General features: G+C 40.6%; 1 protein-coding gene across 2 annotated transcripts in view; it reads right to left on the reverse strand.

Annotated features, from left to right (window-relative positions):
• The window catches only part of gabra3 (gamma-aminobutyric acid type A receptor subunit alpha3), a 253,492-nt gene that overhangs the window by 114,437 nt on the left and 115,508 nt on the right, over positions 1-23,547 (reverse strand). For both annotated transcript variants that reach the window (XM_055179776.2, XM_055179775.2), the window contains one exon: positions 7,715-7,935. In XM_055179776.2, coding sequence (XP_055035751.2) covers positions 7,715-7,935 — 221 coding nt within the window. The remainder of the gene's footprint in view (positions 1-7,714; positions 7,936-23,547) is intronic.

Raw genomic sequence — 23,547 nt, forward strand, 5'->3', positions numbered from 1 at the left:
GTGTACCTTGGTGAAACCTGGTGTACCACAATGCCTACTCTCAAATTACATAATTTTAGGGGTGTAACGGATCACAAAACTTACAGTTCGGATCACATTATGGTTTTTGAGGCACGGATCAGATCACTTTTCGGATCCGAAGAACAAAAAAAGAAATTATAAACATTTAAAAAAGAACAATGTTCCACATAGTAAGGTCCAAAATTGGCACATAAGGTGCAGAAATCGAATCAAATAAACAATAACAGTTTTAATTGTAAACATTAGATATAATTATTATTTTTTAGAGCTACAAGAGTGATTTTCTCTTTGTGTTGTTTGATTAACATTAATGACACAAACTTAAGTAGGTTAATTGAGGTTACTGTCTCTTTAAGATAAGCACGGACTTGGTTTCTGCCTCTATTCTATCCACCTTTTTCTCAGAAGAAAGTAATGTGACGTATTTCCCCTTCTTTGTGCAAAAAGTCCGTTTCAAAAGCCAGCTGGTAGAAAACCACAAGCCGGTGTGGTGGGAGCACACACACTGTAAAAAATACTTTGCTGCCCCAACATTCCCTGCCGAATCAACTCGGATCCACAAGCCATCTCAACTTACTATTATTTATCTTGGCTAGAGGTGAGTTGTTACAACCTACAAAATTAAGCTGACTTTTCTCAACTATATTTTATAAGTTGTTACAACTCTCTCTGTTGACATGACTTGTAAATCCGAGTTGATTTGACAAAAAATTTTAAGGCAGCAAAGTATTTTTTACAGTGCATAAAACATCATTAAAAACAGTTATGGATAATATTTACTACACGTGCCATGTATGACCCAGTGGGAGGATGTTTTTTAACAGCAATTTTTACTCTACTTGTGTGAGTTTTATGGAAACAGAATCTTTCTCATTCAACACATTGTACGTTTAACAAACCATAATAAACATATTAAACTGCTATTACATGTATTCAGTATTGTTTTTGTTTTATGAAAATATTATTATGCAGTAGATAGGACATGAGCTTATGAAATTATTTGCTTATTAAAAAATTATAACAATAATTTAAAACATAACAAAAGTACATGCAAACACATTTAAGCTCACGTAACACACACTGTTTCTGCATTTCTGATGTTAATCTGGAGTACCTAAAGAGAAGTATTATATCGTTATATCTCTGAAGAGTTTTGGTTTAATCAGATTTATAAAAGAAAGATTAGCTTTACCAAATCTTTCCGATAACGTACGAAAAATGAAGAAGGAGGAGTTACTACCGCGGGAGGAGCGAGTACAAGTCATGCAACACTATACACGCTGTTTAACTTATGATTCATAACATGTTCGTGTCATTTATATAATATGCACGCGACTATTTCCAACATAAGACAGAAGTCTTACTTACTGCATGCGCCTTATGACCTGGTTGGGAAAATCCAGCGCATTAAACACACATGCAAAACTCTGCTGCTACCCCGGATAATAAACTATATTCATTGTTTCCATGGCTGGCTTTCTTCTACTTACATCCCACAACACGCATCTTCTTTCGTTCCATTGTTGAGTTTTGAAATTAAACAAAGCTGTCGCGTGATGTGATGTTTGTAAGTTCTGGCGTCTCCCGCTGATTGACGGGTGGACGGGGTTTTCCGGGTGAAGTGGCCATATGAAGAAGTGATGCGTATAGAAACCCCTGAAACTTTTAGAAACTTGTACGAAGTGCATTCGCCACAGAAATACTCTGTAACATGCCCAACTGCTTTTTTGACACTTTGCCATATGTTTAGCATGAGGAAACAACTCTATAACTGTGTTAAGTCAGAATGCTTAAAATACCATTGAACTACCCCCTTAAGAACTATTATAAACATGAACTAATAAGCAGTTTATGTCAGATATATTCTGTACTGTAATCATATTTTTGTAGCTAATAATAGTAGCTGAATAAATAAACCAGCTAAATCAGCATATTTTTATTAGAATAATATTAGTTGTTTTCACATATATTGTATTTATTGCTTACTATCAGTTCCAATGAAAGCTTTAACTGAATGGATGTGTGGATACAGATCATTTGTGCACGTGCGCACACATACACATTCGGTTCGTTTGCATGGATTATGGTTAAAACAAATGTTTTGTAGAGATTCACTGCGTTTATACCAGCTATTATGGCAACCCCAGTACTGCTCAAATTGTGCCGGTCTTCCTGGATTTCATAATAAACATTAAAAAGCCAATCAAAACGGCACACTCCTGTCCCTTGCAATAGACTACCATTAGCTTTAGTGGCTTACTGGAAGTCTAACACAAAGGAGCTCAAAGATACTGGTAAGCTGGCCAATCAGAGGACACTGCACTTTTCAAAACGATGAGGTTTGTACAAAATCTGAGCGTTTCAGGAAGACAGGGATTTATGGAGCAACAATAATGTACGCTTAATGTTTTTTGAACCATAAACCAAGCAATCACATTGTATTATACCAAATACACAAAAAAACGTTGTTTTTAGCAATGAAATAGGTGCCCTTTAAAAAAAAAGGTTGCTAACACACCATCAAATCTCCTGCAATGAGAATATTTGCTAAAGGTTGAGCCACTGAGATTGTCAAAGGCACCGACATTGGTATTAGTCACATTCTCCTACAGCCTGACCCTGACAAACTCTTCTTTAATGCATGAAAAAACATTGTAGACTCTGTTAAAGAACGCTGTTGGCACTCGTGAAGACATCAGCTATGCCTGCAAATAGCCTAAAACAGACTCGCCGCTGTAAGGAAGCAATAAACCGTGATTAATAATTTAGTTTTCTTTCATATAACTTGACACAAAAGACACAAATGAGCCTTCACGATGTGCTACGCTAACCAGAACAAAATAAGATATCCACACAGTTTTAAAAGCTGTGCTCCTACTTTCCAAAATGTACTGTAACATTATTAAGTGAGTGGATGACTTCAGCCATGGCAGCATATAAAGTATCCACCGAGATGTTGTGACAATGCACTTAGAAGACAGCCAAGGCACCATTTTACTTCACAGCAGGGTGATACAGCGGCAAGGTTATAAGCCCCGTCCATGTGATTACATTTGGCCTGTGGCGCCATACGGGCCTATGCAAATCACATTAAGTCCTTGATTTCCTAGGAGGAGCACGAATGAATTCGGTGACGACTCCGAAATTACAAAACTGTTGGATGTTTGCTTGCTAGCTACTGTATGTTCATTACTAAAAGATATTCAGAGCCAATTACGGTCTCACTGCCTCGAGGCACCCGATACTTTATGGTCTTATTTGGGAATTAGCCTCTGTTAAATTCAGATACAGTAAGGGACGTCGCCAAATAAACCCCACACTTATACGATGCAATTATGTGCTCGGCCATAATCGTCCTGAAACATCAACTTTCTCGTCCCTGGAAGCTCTAGCTAACAACTTTCCTGCAACACGCCATCCCCGCGGGCAAACGCAATGAGAGCGACAAACCTTCATTAAAGCATCTGAATTCAAATGTTATTCTTAGCCCGGGGAGCGCTGAAGCCATATTAAATGAATTCATATGAGACCTGGCCTGTAAAAGAACGGATTCGCTTACCCCTGTGCCCGAAAATGCCATCACAAAGGCTCTATTGCATCCGCCACCTTCATTATCAGCACAATCTCAGTGGAAAAGCTCTATAAAGTTTCTCTTAGATTTGCAGATCTGATTACAGCTCATTTGTTGTGTAATTCGAATGCGACGACAGTCCGAAAATATGATAAATAAGTGATTCAATTAAGTTCAACACCTTATATGAGTGAGAAAGGCAATTGTATCTCCTATGCAGAACGTGCTAGTAAAAAAAATAAATGATTTCACGCTGGAACTACAGCAAAAGGTGGTGCTCTGTTTTTGTAAGTCTGTCCCTTTAGGACAAAAGGTTGAATATTGCTCATGAATATTGTTAAGTTTTATATAAATAGTCGATATGTGAATATCAGGTATGGTTAATGCATCAGCACGTTACCGTTAAACTCTGAACAGTGCGGAGTCAGCACGGACTTAACTTTACTACTTTAATCAATGGCATTCATTTCCTTAGGGCTTAGATAAATATTAAGCATTGATCTTGGAAGATTATCAAGCACACTGTGGCTTCTCACAATCATTTTTGCAGCAATTTTAGAATCACCATTCCCCATATATTCGTCAGAGAAAGCCTTAGGTTCTTGGAAACTTCAAGGTTATGGCAGTCGGATAAATTAGCGGTAATAGGATGATATAGTACCTTCTTCCTGTAGTGTGATGGCCATTTATAACATTCAGAATAAGGTTAAAGTTTTGTAGAGATAAATCCTATCCAGGCAGAGATATAGATGAGGCATCTATCACAGTGACTATGCGTGGTCAGCTAGGTGTCAGATGCAAAAGCTGCTAAACGCCACCTCTGTCAAAAATGAGATGAATATTGAATGAAAGCTCTTGACATGTATAATATCTACACCTTAAGTCTGCTTAATCCCAGCCATTCAGAAATACCAGTTTGTTGGCAGAATCCACTGACAGCTTTGTGCATAAATGATAAATTTGATGAACGACGGCATGCAGTATGACCATGAATCATATTCAAACTTGTGTCCCTTGTGAGTGGACCTGAATACAACCCAAATGTGGAAGTTACATGCAGCACAGCGCCCCCTAATGCGTAGTAAAGTTTCTTTTTATTTTAAATTCTGACTTTTATCATTTGCAATGTTGCATCTTTAGTGATTGAAACTATTTACTATGTCTTACCCAAAAAAGTGTTTTTCTTAGAAGTAAAGCTTGCATGCGCTTACGGGGTTTTGCAGCTAAAGACAGTCAAATGTGTTAAATTACAATGAAACGACTAAAGTTACATTTGTGAAAATATGGCATTTTAGTTATTGACTAATAACATTTTCATTGCCAATAAAGTGAAATTACTGAACCTAAACATAAGAGCCTGATCAAATAAATGCTCATTTACAAGAAAACATGTCAGATGCAATCGAGGGGCAACCTTGCAATCTCTCTAATGAAGCCAATAGGGAAGTGATTTAAACTGCAATTCATCGAGCCTGGCTCCAAAAGGGAGTCAATTCACATAGACCTCCATGTTAAAATGCCCAACCTTAGAGCAGATAAAAAATGTTTACAGCCAGGTACAAAATTGTTATTGCTCTGTATGGCTAATTTTGCCCTTCATGACAACTGTGAGGAAGGTGAATTTTTTTGTAACTCATCTGTTTAATTTATATTAAGCCTTAAATTTCTGCATAATAAAGGGCGTGACGGGTGAACAGCAACTGCTGTCACTAGAGTTGAGTTGGATGGGCATAGTTTCAGCAACCAGCCACCTCAGCTTCACCCACATCCCACCTCTTTACCCATTTTCGGAGTGATGTGCGGTGATGCACGGCTAAAGTTGCTTCAATAATGATCTTCAGCTATGGGTGATGTCACAGACACTACGTCCATCTTTTTTTACAGTCTATGAATGCGACCTTAGAGAGTTTTGCATCTGAACTCCTTAATTTTGAGCAATTCAACAACAATTCCTTAAAACATTCATCAAACAGTTGGGTTGGTTGGGTCTACAGTATGTACTGTAACTTCACAAGCTTTCTTGAAAAGGCTGGGGAAGTGGGCCAGAATTTTGTACAGATAAGTATCTGTTGCCTACTTGAATATGACCCAGTCCTTTAAAAAAAAAATGAACGTGGCATCGATGATTGATCATGAAAACGATGATCATGTGGGTTTATTTATATATTTATTTTTGTGGTTATGGCGGCATTTGCATGTCTGGTTAGCATTACAAGCGCCTGTGGTAGTAAAGACTGGGTGCGTGTGCAGACCGGCGTATGACATCAGTAACGTTACCATGCATGATTCAAAAAACAGATGAATAAAGTCTGCGCAACCGCGCCAATCTGGCAACGCTGTGAAGCCAAACACACCTCACATCACTAAGGGACTAAGGTTTAAAAGGATGCCGTGATTTTGGGATTCATTTCGGCAAGACGAAAATACAGCCAGTCAGAGGATCATGTACAGCGCCGTCACAAGTTCCCTCATATTTAAACATCAAACGTCAAAAGATATCAGAGAGCGATACGAGCATATCTTGACTGAGAACAGGTGAGAGGACGACACGACACAGCTAATCGCTAAAATGATAGCAAAAGCTGCTTAATGTTATGAAGCTTGTGCTTTGACTGGACGCGTTTTAAAGAGTTAAACTTTCTCTCCAGTACATCAGTTTGTGTTTATTAACCATTTAGTTTCACCTCATCATGCAGCTTTTACTGTTAGAGGTTTCTGTTAAAAACATTTAATCCTTACTAATCTAATACAGTATGTGTTCATTTTTCTGTAATAAGTTCTTTAAAATTAAGTTTTATTTAAGTGTTTTTAATAAAAATATTTTAATTCTCACCATGACGTATACACCCCGTCCCTTTGATTGCCTCGCCCCCAGTTAACCGAGTACTCGTTTTTCAGACCTACGGATTAATCGAAATGAAAAAATGACATACATGCACATCCCTAATCTTGCGGCACATTTTCTTAACTCTTTCACTGCCATTGACGAGATATCTTGTCAATTAAGAGAAAATGCTTCCCCCGCCAATGACGAGATTTTCCGTCTTTCCGCAATACCACTATTATCCACCAGGTGGCCCTTCCGCAACTTTTTAAACCCGGAAGTATTGCCCTATGGCAAGCGCCTGCATGTCCGTGTTTGTATTTAAGATCGCTCTGAATGGGATCTCTATAAAAGTCCGTCACAAAAATTGAATTATCTCAGCTTTTTGCTCAAAATGTGGTGTTTTTGCAGAAACCTACCCATATTCAAAAGCTGATTACAAAAGAACCACTGAAGGTAGGATGAAAAGTTTTTTTTTTTGTTTGAAAGCAGAGGGTCTGTTCTTTCGTTTGGTATATTTATATATTTAAAGAAGAACATTTTCTGGAAGGCATTAAACTTTGGTGACAATCATGAAAAACGCTGGCGCTGGCTGGCAACTTTTTTAAAAAACGCTGGCGGTGAAAGAGTTAAAAATGCGATGGAATATGCGGGATATTCATGCAATTTTATGCCATAAAATTGCGGGAACTCACAAAAATTGCGAGAACTTGCCAAAACTGCGAGAACTTGCAAAAACTGCTTGCAGCTTTCAACGATGTTCACGTCGCATAATCACGTCACTTAATAACGTTCCCATGGCAACAGGGGACATGGCTGCGTTTGTGTGAAGTAAATGCAAGATTTTTCAACTTTCTGCTAAGATATATCTGATTTTTGCTATGAAAATGCGGGAATTATGAAATCATGCAAGCCCCGCATATTTTGCGCACGGAAATCTGCAATTTATGCTGCTAAAGTGACGCATAATTGAAAAAATGCGGCACCACATAAATATGCGGACTTTGGGTGATTATGCATTGAATCATGCAATCAAATAATCATGTTTTTTCTGGAGGGACTGATGACCCCAAAAAGCAATGGTTGGAAGTAACTTCAAGCATTTCATTATGTGTAACATCTTAACCACACTAAAAACAAGTAAAAAACTGGATCACTCCCTTTATGGTAAGAATACTGTATACTGTCATTTCATAATATTGCCATTCAATTCCATTGTTAATTGAATACAGAAACTAAGGCACAGCTGAAAACAATTTCAACATTCTTTCAAACTTGCTGGTTTGAGCAAGTCATACCTCATTGTGTAGAGCAACGTTCCATTGTCCACCAGTCGCAGAAGTTTATTGGGTGTGGTCATATTGTGGGCGACCGACTTCTTCCCATTGTGGAAAAAAGTGTCCGGAGTCCAAATCTTGCTGGCGAGCAGATTGTTAAGCGGAAGGACCTGCATAGGCCCATCGAACTTCAGCCTCTCATCCCGCCAGCTCTGCCTGAAGAACACATCAATCGTGTACTCCTATAGGAGAGAAACAGATTGAGTCAAGACTCTCTGACAGCCCTTTTAAACTTCACCTCACCCCCCAGGTTTCCCCACTTATGCCCTCTTACTGAGAAAGCCTGAGGTGGTGAAGCTGGTCTCCAATCTCTGCAAATGACTTGAAAGTGGAAATAAAGACTCTGGCTCAGTCCTTGTAGTTACATTTTCCTGTTTGGCTGTTCTGGATTGGTCGAGATGCTTTTCTCAGTTGTACACTTCAATAATTCATTGCACTTTAAGGAGAGAAGCAACCCGGTTGGTGCGGGTTCCTTAAGGCTCCTTCAAAAGTTCAAACTTGAATGATTGCGTTTCAACTGCTGTCGCTGGAGGCATAAAACAAGCCTTCTCCGAGAGTTATCTCTCTGACCATATTTCCAAAATGGAACAAGGGACACTGTCCTCAGTAAACCTCTGCTCAAAATCACAGCATTGAGTATCGCCCATGATTTAAGACCTATGACTGTGGCATCACTGATGACACAATTCTCCACAGGTTCTCTATGGGAATAAACATCAAACGAAATCTTATTGGTTAAAGTTTGCATTTCCAAGTCATTTAATATCAGATAGGCTGCTTAAGTCACGAATAAACAGGGTAGACACTAAATTCTGCACAAGATAAACAAAATCTATATTAATATTTTGAGCATCGCATTAATCACTGCGAAAGGTCTGTAGCTTGAAACCAAGTATGTGACAGCAAACAATTACAGGATGTGCCATTTTTTTGGTTTTATTTTCTGAATTACCAGCTGAGTGCTATGAAGTTTTTGTCACGCTCCGAAAGGTTCAATTTGCCGGAAAGATACTTGCGAAGCACCAGACAGAAATCTATGTTGCCCAGTCAATCAGAAATGTCAAGAAGCTCTCGACGAAGGCGAAAAACAAGTCGGATAAAAAACATTCATTACAAATGCTTTCTGGTCTTTAGTACAGTTTTGCCACAATGACAGGAAATCACAGGGAAAATATTCCTGCCCGTGTAATGAGTGGCAGTTCCCAGTTTGAGTTTGGAGCATTAATATGTGTATGCTGCTCATGTGTGTCTCTGTACATCATTTATTTAGTAAGCTTCAGACGTCTATCTAAAGTTGCTTTCAGATTAAAATTCTGCGTGTGTGCGTCTGTTGCTAGAACTTTATGAGAAGTGCAGAACAGAGCGATAGTGGACATCAGGTGACGTCTACATCTGAAAGCATAGAAATAAGAAGCCTAGAAATCAGTTAATAATCCCTGTCTATGTTTTATTAAGAAACTATACTCTTAAAAAATTTATATTGTGATGCCATAGACAAACTATTTTTGTTCCCCAAAGAACCATTCTGTCAAAGGTAAAATAATTTCCACTTAAAGTAAGGTTCTTTATGAAAACCATACAACCAAAAAGTGTTCCTCTATGGCAGTGGTTCTCAAACTGGGTGTTGGGTGCGAGATGCTGCCGGGGAGGGGGGGGGGCAGTTTAATGACATTTTATGAAATACATTAATTTAAATATTTAATTTAATTCTAAATATAAGATTGTTTTATGTCATGGGTTTTGTTTGGGGGGATGTGTGAAGGGATGTAGCCTACACAGGGGCATGTCGAAAGGTTTGAGAAAAACTGCTCTATGGCATCTTGTAGCACCATTATTTAAGAGTGTGTTATTTATGTGCTACTATGCATCACAACGATTGTAAAAATACAAGAGCAATGTACTGTAGGTTAGGCCTGTCACTATAATTACTTATTGCACGATTAATGAACATGACCTCAGTGATTTTTTAAAAGGGGATATATTGATATAGTGTTTAGATAAAATGTATTCCCTTAACATTTTAGCTGTCTTGGAGGAGTGGCATGTGCAGCTCAGGGTCCATGCACGCATGCACGCACGCACACACACACACACACACACACACACACACACACACACACACACACACACACACATTGGCATATGTGGTTTAAGGGAATATTTACGGGGACATAGACGCAATGCATTTTATACTGTACAAACTGTTATATACTATTCCATTAATGCCGAGTACAGACTGCACGATTTTAGCCCTGATTTTGACTCGCCGACAGGTTTTGAGAAATCGCCGACAACTGCTCGAAATCAAAGGCAAATCTTCCCAACCATTTCCTCCATAATCTTTATTTCTTTTTCTTCTTTCTACTGCAAATAAGTGCACATGCAATTTGTATGGAAAGCTTCTTGCGGGCTACCATTTTTAATAATAATCCCAGTCTCACGTGAGAACGTTTTGCATTGTTGACCTCGTGTTGTTTCCTTGTCACTTCTTGCGTGCATTTTGTTTTGTTAAGTAGTTTGCGTACCGGGACAAAGTTGTCTGCAAATCTTCCTATGGTAAAGTCATGCAGTGTGAAAACCCTGTCGCCAATCCATCACGCAGTCTCGAAACAGCAGCGACTGAACGCTACCCCAGATAGTCACGCATTGTGAAAAGGTCTGTGACCTGACTACTTTGAAAATCATGCAGTCTGAACTCGGCATAAACTACCCCATTCCCTAACCCCAATGTCACAAAAACCTGTTGGCAGTTTTTTTAATCTATGAAAAACTACCATTTAGTATGTTTTTTAGCTTTTCAGTTTATGGGGACACTTCCTGTGTCCCCATAAACCATGGTTATAGCATAGTTAACATGTCATTATACACTATTCATGTCCCCGTAAACCACATATACCAACCCACGCACACACACACACACACACACACACACACACACACAGAGCGGACATTAGATGGGTTACCATTCAAACGTGAAACTAATCTTTTCAAAATACGCAAAAAAACTAAAATAATGTTTGAGTGAATGACCAAGGTATTGGTTATCTAGTAACCAACAGTAAATAAAACAAGGCACACTTACAAACTGGAGACAAGACTGCATTTAGTTATGATTTGGCAATTTATAAATTTACTAGCAGTGCAGCTTGTAATTGACAAACTGAATGCTGTGCACAGAAGAAGAAATGCAGACATTTAGTTTCAGGCACTAGCAGCAAAGGCATTTACGACGACGTCAAGCCCCATATATGGTAAAGACAATGTTAGCTGATACAGCTCGATGATCAGTCACATGGATTTAATGTTTGCTATGTCAGAATTTATTCGGCAAATGCATTTCCATCTCCCATTTACTTTATTTAGCATAAATTAAAAACCACCTCAAGCGAGCTTAACAAATATTTGAAAGTTGGCGTTTCCATCACTCGTTTCTTATTAGGGGGGCAAACTTATCAGCGGTGAAAAAGGTGACACAAGACACAACCTTTTATGACGAGAATCATGTGATACATAAATAACAGGGTAAATATAAGACGTGAATTTAAGCAAAATTTTTCTGTGCATGATTATGTTATGATCAAATAGCCAGTGCAATAAATTTTAATTTACTACTTTATATATTTTATATATTACACTCCAATTTCAACAAAAAATTAAATCAGTAAATTTAAATAACTTGTAAAGCCAATTTGATATATTTAGGTTTAGAGACCGTCAAAGTGACAACAATGTCATGTCCTTTATAGACAGTCCCTCCAGAAAAAAAGCAATTATGCGATTGCATGATTCAATGCATAATCAGCCAAAGTCCGCATATTTATGCGGGGGCCGCATATGTAAATACAAAATTTAAAAAATTGCAGATTTCTGCTCACAAAATATGCAGGGCTTGCATTATTCCATAACCCCTGCATTACCGTAGCAAAAAGTCACATATATCTTAGCAGAAATGCGTAGCCATGTCTCCTGTTGTCATGGGAATGTTAGGAGGTGACGTAATTACGCGATGTGAAAATTTGTGATTTCACATTACGCAGTTTTTGCAAGTTCCCGCAGTTTTGGCAAATTCCTGCAATTTCATCGCATAAAATTGCATAAATATCCCACATATCCCATCACATTTTTAAAGAAAATTTGCTACAAGATCAAGAATTTTTGCCTGCAACAATCACAAAAAAACTATTTTCTGGAAAAACTGTATAGAGGATCCTGTAGATGATGATGTTGTATTCATTTGTAGGGGGTAACATTGATGTCAAGAGAGGATTTTGAGACCCCGAGTAGATTTTTGTCAGATCCACGTGCATTCATTTGAACGGTATCATTTTTCTTTGCAGTCATTTTAGATATATCAATACTCATTCTTACATGACTAATATCAGCCTTTGTGGCCATGCTCATCCGAACAGTTGCCTTTAAATTTTTAAGAATCCACTCATCTGAACCGCTGGTCTAGTGGGTAGTGCTCTGTGCACAGTGGGCGGCGGCGACCTACACAGCAAAATCACCAGTGTTGAATGTACACTGCTGGTGTTTATATAAGTACCACCTTTGAAAACGCCTGCACTCACGACTAACACGTACCGTCTAAAACGTCCTTAACACTTAAAGCAACAAAACCATGTGAAGCCTTAATTTACAGTGAACAATGACAATTAGCTGTTTTAAATTCAAATGCAACACGGCCAATGACTAGTACTAAACATTTATTGATGTTTTAATTATTCAGAATATTTATTCTTACATTTCAATTTCAATGTCTTCATATTTAAAAAATAAAAAAGTTCTTAGAATATTATATAAAATATTCTTAAAATGACAATAATAATGTTTATTGCCATTATTTCTGGGACAATTAATCGACTTATAAAAAGTAGCTATTGTGACAGGCCTACTGTAGGCCTAATGCATATAAGCACTCTTAAATATGCAGTTCTGATATAGAAGATGCTTTTTTAACAAACAATCTGTTAAGTCTCTTCAGGGCATGCACATTAAAATAGCACATAAACAACTGCAGAACCCCATGGCGATGCAGTTTCACGTCTGGGACCTAAAAGTTATTTTTTTTCATTTTGAGCAAGTGTTTCACAAATGCACAGATTACATGTTTTGCGTGTGCTAGAAAGTGTAGCATAAAACTAAAGCTGTTCATTTTACCCTGGAGAATGTACAGGATCTACAGGGAACAGTAAACATGATGTTTCCAGAGTTATTCCAGATATTAAAAAATAAAAAGAAAGGACAGTACAGGGCACTGGCTTATGCATAAGGCATACAAGATAGTATTCCACATCAAAGTACAAACAAATTAAAGCAATGCAAGTATTATAATAAGAGGTGAAATTGAGTGAAAACAACAGATCGTTGAAATAAGCCTTGAGCCGTTTTAATTGATGGTGTAGCAGACCTCTCCCATGTTGTTTTTCTTTGCATATATCTTGCCAAAGCATTTTATAGTAAGTGTCTGTAAGACTGCATGTACTGTATACATCATGAGAGATTACAGTAAAATTAGCCTAAACATTTCTTGTATTTACAGCATTGCTGCAAATCAGTATGGGATGAAAAACAGCAGTCTACCATTGAGAGGGATTTTAACATGGTGAAAATTGTGCCAAAGAGCAATATTGACTTTCAAATGTGATCAAACCCAAAGAGAATGTTGTCTGCTTAAGCCTCGATTTATAAGACTGAATGAGATGGCCTAATGCTGTTATTTTAGATACTGTAAATGAGTGTCATGGGGTATCATCTGCCAACCCAAAATTTTAAAGAAACAACAATCAACAAAGAGTAACAGATGTGGTCTCTTTATAGCAACTGATGAATATGCAAAAAAATACACAGACAAAAACAAGGGTGCCATAAACTCTACTGTTAAATGAAATGTCTTACAGATTGAAATGCAAGCATAAAACACACCGATGATGTTCTGTTCGCACATCGCAGAGATGCTGTCAACATCCTGCTGAGAGGGTGGCCAAATAAAGTACTTGCAAAGAAGGTCACTGGTCCATTCACAGTACTGACAGCTAAACTTATTTCACCCAGGTAGATTTTCCTGGATCAACATCGTATCCTATGGTACACATCAAAAGCCAAACAAATATGCACATTGTGATACTTGCTTTTAGATTACTCGTGGGATTACTCGTTTCTCGCTTCACTCGCAGAAATTAAAACAATGTTCTTCTCCATTTTCACATACAATCGGACGTGTCAAACCGGAAGTGTCAGTAAGCTCTTTGCTGACTGGCTTGCACGACAACTTGTCAGGCAAATTTCATGTTGGAGTTAACATTTTTAAAGGGTTAGGGTTAGGGCTGGGACAACGATAACGTTGACGCAAAAAATATGTCGACGCAAAATATGTGCTACGATTCGTCAGACCTAAATTGGCAGCACCGGAGAGTAGTAGCAACGCGAGTGGCTTCTCGCAAGTGTGAGCAGTGCGTAAGCGCCGCATGTTTTTTTCAGCGCCCATGTTAACAAGCATGCACACCGCACGCATGAGCAGCAGTGCTGCAGTTTCTGTGTCGGTTCTATTTTTGCTTTGTTTATGGTTTAAATGCTCGTGTATTGATGCAAAAAAGTGTTATTTTACCATAAAATCATGAATGTGGTGCCAAGTGTGTTTTAAACAGTCATGACTTGCAATTTAACAGAAAGCAATGAAATATTTAAAAACACCCTGTTGCCAGAAGACTGCGCTGTCACTCTCTGCCCAGCACTAAATGTGTCCTAATCTATCCTAATAAACTCAAGAGAAACAAATTTAATAATGTATGAGCTTCTTAAGTCTATAATTGTGTTTATATCTGTTCTTACATGGACTAGAACAGCACGAAAACAATGGACTGATAAAATGAATCGTTAGATTAAAGCAACACTATGTAGTTTTTTTACCTTTAAATAATGTCTCTAAAATTATTTCAGTGATAGAACAACTTTTAACTGGACAAATTGTACTGTTGCTGCAACCTGAGCAGCCTCCTAGCTGCTACAAGCACACTCTGAAAGTGGCGGTGGAGGGTAGAGCACACACACAGCCCCGCCCCTCCCCCTGCCTGCAGAAGAGTGTCTGATACCAGGAACTGTTGCACTTTTCAACCATATGGGGGAGCTGTAAGTCATTTTTACATGGAAACTACACAGTGTTGCTTTAATCGATGCATAGAAAAAATAATCGCTAGATTAATCGTTTTAAAAATAACATTTATCCCAGACCTAGTGTCATGGGGTATCATCTGCAACCCAAAATTTTAAAGAAACAACAATCACAAAGAGCAACAGATGTGGTCTTTTTATAGAAACTGATGAATATGCAAAAAAGTACACAAAATACACAGACAAAAACAGGGTTGCCATAAACTCTACTGTTAAATGAAATGTCTTACAGATTGAAATACAAACATAAAACACACCATTCACAGTACTGGCAGCTAAACTTACTTCACCCAGGTAGATGTTCCTATCCTATGGTATGTACACACCAAAAGCCAAACAAATATGCACATTGTGTTACTTGCTTTTAGATTACTCGTGGGATTACTCGTTTCTGCGTCTCTCGCAGAAATTAAAACAATGCTCTTCTCCTTTACATACATACTTTGTATGTAATTTGGTGTGTATACAGCATTAGGGATAGATTCACAGGCAATTATTTGGTCACTGTAACATCTTCATGTTAGCCCTAGAACAATTTTCCTGTCTATTAGACTCTAAGCCTATTCAGCTCCAACCCCAACTATTAGCCAGTGCTATAATCTAGTTGTTGAGACAAATGCTGGTCAAAGTCCCAGCGAATAATTGTTCTTCTTGGACCAAATGCGAACTTAAACACAAAACCAGCAGTAAGTCGCACAGGTATATGTAAAAAAGCTAAAATTACATTGCATAGGTCAAAATTATTGATTATTTTTTATGCCCAAAATCATTAGTACATTATGTAAAGATCATGTTTCATAAATTTATTTTTTTTACATTTCCTACCGTAGATATCACTTTTTACCCTTACAACTTTTGTGGTCCAGGGTCGCAAATTCCAGTGTTTCCCATACATTGATTTACTTGTGGCGCACCGCCACAGAAGCATTAGTCTTTCCCACACACACAGACACGTTTTATTGCTGTGAGAGCTTTCTCTCTTCAATGTAAATGTATGGTGATTTTTTCAGACAATGTCGTGTTTATAAATCCGGATTTTAGCAGCAGTTAAAGAAACAGGTGGTTGAATTAAAAACGAGGTGTACCTGGGTCGTGTTTAGTCACTACTTTATAGACGGTTTCATCGGACGCACATGATACACGTCTGGATCCAAACTTTACTTCCGGTTTCGTTTTTTTAATGGTCTAACTAGTTGCTAAACTGATCTCTTGAACAAATGCCTCGTCGAAAATAACAAATGTTTTGGTTTCCTATGTAATCTATGTGTTGTTTTTTGCCTGTTATATAAATAAACTACGTTTAAAGTACTTTGTTGTTATTTATTTTTAGCGGAGTTTGCCGGAAGTTACGTGCGGACCGCGACAGCTGCTTGTTTATGTTGTTACTAGGGCCGGGACTTTAACTCGTTAATTAAGATTAATTAATTTCACAAAAAATAACGCGTTAAACATTTTTAACGCATTTTAATCGCACTTAGTTTTGCACCGCGGAACATTTCTCATTGGATGAGTTTCGGCGGACCGATTATACTGGAGCACCAACTAGCGTTCATGACTTCAGACAACAACAAACCACAGTGAACATGAACGAAGAAGCTGATGAGATCGCTTTGGTTGGCCCCGTGGATGGGAATTTTTTTTATAAAATACGGATGGATGTAAGCGTCGATAAGAGCATGGTTGTGTGTAAGCTATGCAACAAGGAATTCACATATCACCGCAGCACATCGACCCTCAAGTATCATCTCAATGCAAAACAAAAAGCAGCTAGCGTGGACATTAGCCCGACTCCGAGTACAACGACTTGGTTGAACAAAAATAAACAATATTTTGTTGCTTAAGCTTATGTATTCAGTCATTATTCATGGTATACTAAAAATCCATGTGAAAAAATAACTTCTCAATGTTCTCAGGTCAAATATGTATATGTGATTAAAATGTGATTAATTTTGATTAATTAATTACAAAGCCTCTAATTAGATTCATTTTTTTAATCGAGTCCCAGCCCTTGTTGTTTCTGCTGAAACCGTCTATAGTCTACTTGTTTTATGTCTCACAACAGAACAGATAAAATGTAAAAATAGCATTTAGTTATGTTAAAATGCAATGTGATGTGACAGATCAAAAAGTAGAAGTGAAACATATTTCAGGTGCCAACACTCGATGAAACGCAAACACGTGATGACGTCACATGTATGCTAAATAGCGTGTGACGTCACCACCGCCACAGTCTCTCAAAATCCTGTGGGAAACACTGAATCCTGTTTATCAACACCACAGTCATAATAGCAAACAATCAGCTTTTGCCCAAATTACAGTAATTCTATATATTTTATATGAAAAATGATACATCCAAGACAATAAGACACGCAAGACCCTTAAAGCATCTAAAACTGTTTTAAATTCTGTGCCTGGAATTTTTACTTTAACCAGCTACTTTTACTGGAAAACGAATAGTCATTTTTGGAAATCAAATAGCAGAAAACTTGTCTGTGTTCCATGTGTACACCCATTTAGAATGTCAACACAATGTCTAGAAATCAGTACTGATCAATTTACAAGAATGCAAACTGTCAGACCAACTGTCTGGCACCATGCAAAATGCTCTAATAAGACCTGAATTGCCTGCGAGACCATGACAGCTCTCAGCTTTAATGACACGATTTAAATGCACTGCTATTCCATACTGTTAAGGGTAAATCCAACAAGACAGGATGCGGATCCAAATGCAGTGAGTTTTATTAAAAATAACAACAAACAAACAAAAACATAGCAGGTAGTCAAACAAGGAACCAAGAACACGGAACACGAAAACACCATAACATCAAATAACGATCGACATCAGACACTGGAAACACTAGGCTAAAATACACAGAGTAATCAGGGAAAACAAGACACACCTGGGGAACAATCATCACACGGACCAATGAACAAAAGAACTACAAAGAACTACAGACATGGATGACACAGACATGACTTCAAAATAAGAGTACAAGACAGGGTACACAGACAGAGTTCATAACATAGCCCCCCCTCAAAGGGCGGCTTCCAGACGCCCCCCAGAAAACCCCAAAGTACAACAGTCTAGGAGGGCGGTGGCATGGAGGTGGACCCGGGGGAGGGATGGTGGGCCAAGGCCATGAAAGTCCAAGGGCCAGGGCGGAGCCGTAGGCAAAGACAGGGACCACGGCGGAGCCGCGGGCGGAGGCTGGAGCCAGGGCGGAGCCGCGGGCGAAGGCTGGAGCCAGGGCGGAGCCGCGGGCGGAGGCTGGAGCCAGGGCGGAGCCGCGGGCGGAGGCTGGAGCCAGGGCGGAGCCGCGGGCGGAGGCTGGAGCCAGGGCGGAGCCGCGGGCGGAGGCTGGAGCCAGGGCGGAGCCGGGGGCGGAGACAGGGACCAAGGCGGAGCAGCGGGCGGCGACAGGGACCAAGGCGGAGCCGCAGGCGGCGACAGGGACCAAGGCGGAGCCGCAGGCGGAGACAGGGACCAAGGAGGAGCCGCAGGCGGAGACAGGGACCAAGGAGGAGCCGCAGGCGGAGACAGGGACCAAGGAGGAGCCGCAGGCGGAGACAGGGACCAAGGAGGAGCCGCAGGCGGAGACAGGGACCAAGGAGGAGCCGCAGGCGGAGACAGGGACCAAGGAGGAGCCGCAGGCGGAGACAGGGACCAAGGAGGAGCCGCAGGCGGAGACAGGGACCAAGGAGGAGCCGGCAGAACTGGCAACCAGGGCGGAGCCGGCAGAGCGGGAACCCAGGGCGGAGCCGGCAGAGCGGGAAGCCAGGGCGGAGCCGGCAGGGCGGGAAGCCAGGGCGAAGCCGGCAGGGCGGGAAGCCAGGGCGAAGCCGGCAGAGCGGGAAGCCAGGGCGGAGCCTGAGACCAGAGAGGGACTGGATACCAGGGTGGTGCTGGTGGTATCATGAACCTGGGTAGAAGAGAACAGAGAGAGGCCCTCTGGGCCTGGTTAGACAGGGCAGTGAGTTCACATATTGACATCTCAGACCAGACAGTGAGGGCAAAGAGCTTGGGGACAGTCTTCTTAGGACATGCAGAGAGTTCAGCACTGGCCATAGTCTTGGTGATGACAAAGAGTCTCTGGGGCATCGCGGTGACCACACTAGCTGACCAATGGGGCTCAGATGACTCACTCGGCTCAGATGACTCACTCGGCTCAGATGACTCACTCGGCTCAGATGACTCACTCGGCTCAGATGACTCACTCGGCTCAGATGACTCACTCGGCTCAGATGACTCACTCGGCTCAGATGACTCACTCGGCTCAGATGACTCACTCGGCTCAGATGACTCACTCGGCTCAGATGACTCACTCGGCTCAGATGACTCACTCGGCTCAGATGACTCACTCGGCTCAGATGACTCACTCGGCTCAGATGACTCACTCGGCTCAGATGACTCACTCGGCTCAGATGACTCACTCGGCTCAGATGACTCACTCGGCTCAGGGGGCTCAGATGACTCACTCGGCTCAGGGGAATCAGAAGACTCACTCGGCTCAGGGGAATCAGAAGACTCACTCGGCTCAGGGGAATCAGAAGACTCACTCGGCTCAGGGGAATCAGAAGACTCAGTCGGCTCAGGGGAATCAGAAGACTCAGTCGGCTCAGGGGAATCAGAAGACTCACTCGGCTCAGGGGAATCAGAAGACTCACTCGGCTCAGGGGAATCAGAAGACTCACTCGGCTCAGGGGAATCAGAAGACTCACTCGGCTCAGGGGAATCAGAAGACTCACTCGGCTCAGGGGAATCAGAAGACTCACTCGGCTCAGGGGAATCAGAAGACTCACTCGGCTCAGGGGAATCACGGGACTCGGGGGACTTAGAGGATTCAGGTTTCTGGAAAGCATCACAGGAGACAGAGGAGCAGTACGCGGACCACACACACCACACAGCCATGACAAATATGGGAATTACAGAATGCAGAGCACATACCTCAGACTTGGTAGGAACCACGGAGCTGGAAATCACAGGACGGGGAACCCCAGCCACCCGTACAGATACCAATGGGGTATCCACCAGGCTGGTGATGAAACACCGGAACTTTGGCAGTGCTGGATAGTTCATCAATGCAGTTTCGTGAAAAGGAGTAGGTGCGGCAGTCATGTTGTGAACCGGTTCGGGTATGGGAGCCATCTTCAGAATGGGTGCGGGTGTTCCTACTGCACCTTTAACTACTGGAACGGTGATGATGGTGGCTTTCTGACAAGTCGGGGCTGGTATAGTTGTGGCAAACTCGAATACTGGGGCAGGTTTAACAACAGCGAACTGAGGCTGAGGCATGGAGTGGGATGACGTGGCGGCCATCTTAAGCACGGGTGCTGACACAGGGGAAACAGAACTTGGGAGAATAGCGTCCGTGCTAACAATAGCTCGCTCGGCCTTGGGTCTCTTCCTCCGCCGCCGATGACGTGAGCAATGCGTTGGTTTCATGATGACTGGCTCGAGTGATGTAACAGTCTCTGCGGGTATTTCGGCGGGGAACTCCCACAAATTCCATCGGCCACGGTTGTGCATGTAACCGACGAAGCCCCAGAAATCGAGTGTTTGCAACCCGTCCACCTCTTGCTGCGGCACGGGTTCATCGAGACATTCATTGAAATAATTTTTAAGTTCCGAGTCACAGAGGTCCAGGCCCAGCGAAAAAGACCAGAAAGTCTGGGCAAAACAGCGCACAGGTCTCCCCTGTTGCCGGAGGGAAGTCAGGTCGGCGAGTGCGTTCCACCATTCTTCATCCGTGGTGGGGGGTGAAACTTGCACTCGGATATCGCCGACACTGAGCATGAGGACACAGGGAACACACCAGGAAACTTGGAAAAACACTTGGGAATGAGGAATTGCTGCTGGATCCTGAGTGGTCGATCGTTCTGTTAAGGGTAAATCCAACAAGACAGGATGCGGATCCAAATGCAGTGAGTTTTATTAAAAATAACAACAAACAAACAAAAACATAGCAGGTAGTCAAACAAGGAACCAAGAACACGGAACACGAAAACACCATAACATCAAATAACGATCGACATCAGACACTGGAAACACTAGGCTAAAATACACAGAGTAATCAGGGAAAACAAGACACACCTGGGGAACAATCATCACACGGACCAATGAACAAAAGAACTACAAAGAACTACAGACATGGATGACACAGACATGACTTCAAAATAAGAGTACAAGACAGGGTACACAGACAGAGTTCATAACACATACAGTATACCTGGAAATCACACATATGCTCTGTTAGGAAAGAGTAACTGTAAAGTTAAAATTCATGCCTTGCTGTGGCAGAGCTTTAGTTTTTCTCACCAGGTGTCCAATATGAACTCCTGTTTTAGTAGCACATTAGAAAAGAGCAGCAAGTTATCCAGGGGTGAACAGGTTTCATTTTAATGTACAGTAGAGCTCCAAACTTTTTTGTACGTTCCTCACGAACCGAATCCATCCCTTCGTCTGAAATGACCTACTTCCATATTGTATAGTATGTAACAATCAGTATGCTTCATGAGTAGTGTATGCGAAACCTCAATATACGAAAAGAAACAGTATGTGAGAAGTATCAATTGCTTCCCCCAAGTTTTTCCAGTTGGCATCATTTGGACACGTTTTCATCCCGTGAGGCCATGGAGGCTGTGAAGCGGCCAAATTCAAAATGTAAATAAATTAAAATTACAGATGAACTGGGATCTGGGATTTTATCTTGCTTCAAGTATTGCTCACGTCATGAACAGTATCGCCAACCATACTAGCAAATTTATTTCACCTATGCCAAGATCCAACAGTGATAAGAAAAAGATGTTATGTAATACAATATACAGTAAATTATTACCCTACCCTAATGTTTGATGTACTTGAAGTTGACACTGCTAATTAATGTAATCTTAAGTTTTAATGATTGGTAAAGAAGGATGTGTATGCCGAAAAAAACTCAGGACACTTTACACATTCTGGGGATACCAGAGACTATTTTTATATTGCTGAAAATCCTATATTGGCCCTTTAATACTTCACACAGTAGTATCACTTCTAAAATAATTAAGACAACATTACTCAAATCATAAACATTTGTGTACCCAGAAAAAAGTAACTAAACAAAAAACTTTGAGGTTGACAGTTCTGTGTCTAAACAAGAGTGTGTTGCCCCAAGACTTCCATTGTAAGTACATTATTGTAAAAACAACTCAAAAGTCAACAAAATCATGCCAAATTAAGGTGTTAATTCAGAGTATGTCACAGAAAAGTTTTGCATTGCCCCAGAGAGATTAAAAACACAAACGGGCGAAAACAAGAACATGACTTGCGATACATGTTTCAGTCACTCCACTTATTGTGAAATTATAAACCCGCTTTATCTTCAGCGATTTAATTACAGTTTTCCTCGCTCTGTTCCATCTTTTCCCACAGCCCTATCCAGACTCTTAAGAACTTCCTTTTTTTCCTTTTGAGTCATCTTTATTAATTATAGCTCACAGAATGTGTTAATTATGGCAGGAAAAGACCGACAGAGACAATACAGAAAAAGCCAGTGAACAAAAAAATGAGCGAGAACATATTGTTGGCCGCTTATTCAAGAAATATGTACACTTCAGGGTCATTAGTCCCTTTCACACATACGGTCTTTACTGGTAATTTACTGGTTAATTGCAGTTAACAGATCATGTGTGAACAGAACCTTTCCGGTAAATTAGTGCTCCCAATTTACCAGTAAGACAGGTTGTAAGATTACCAGTAATTTACCGGTAAAGCGCTGTGTGTGAACGAAAATTATAGAATTACCGGCATTTAGAACGGACGACGTCAGACCGTGCTGACAGCTTCGGGCCAATCATAGCGCTTTAATACAGATGACGCGTTTACCCCCGCACTGTTTACGGACGTTTTCCACACACATGCTGCTTGAAAGTTGAGCACACCTGAAGTTTACTTCCACATTTCTTCACAAAAGTTGTTTAAAACAGCTTACCGCCGAATTGCCGACGTCCTTAGCACGCCCGCTGTGAAGCCTAATGTGCAAACAGTAGTGTTGTTAAAAACGCATTTTCGGTTTGACGTCGTCTCATTCAATGTTGTTTGGTCATGAGCAACTTCGCGACTGTTTACCACAGACGTGAAAACAGCAAAATATGGACCGTAGATATGAACGACGTGGATTGTTTACAAATACAACACTGAGCTCGCCGCGTGCTACAGGTACTTCCGCTTTCTCAACGAATTTACCGGTATTTTGATACTGATGTGTGAATGATGTCTTACTGGTAAAATAACGGAACGCCACTGCGTGTGTAAACAGCACATTTTTGTATTTACTGGTAAATTCATTCTGGTAAATTCATGGTAATTTACCAGAATTACTGTGTGAAAGAGGCTAGTGAGTAAGTTTTGACAAAGTAAATGTGATGTTATTTATTATCTGCATAGCAATTTTCCATAAAGTTATAGTATTTTATATGAAGTATGCTTTTATTTTTTTTTTATCTCGTATGCCTTTGATATGATCGACTAACGCAAAAGTAGTGTATGTGCTTCGAATACGGCCTCATGCTTAATGTGGTACTTTATGCTTTGAAAGGCAAGAATGTTCAAATATGTGCGATAGATAACAGCGAGAGGAAAAACT

This window comes from Misgurnus anguillicaudatus, chromosome 9, assembly GCF_027580225.2.
Source record: "Misgurnus anguillicaudatus chromosome 9, ASM2758022v2, whole genome shotgun sequence".
NCBI lineage: Eukaryota > Metazoa > Chordata > Actinopteri > Cypriniformes > Cobitidae > Misgurnus > Misgurnus anguillicaudatus.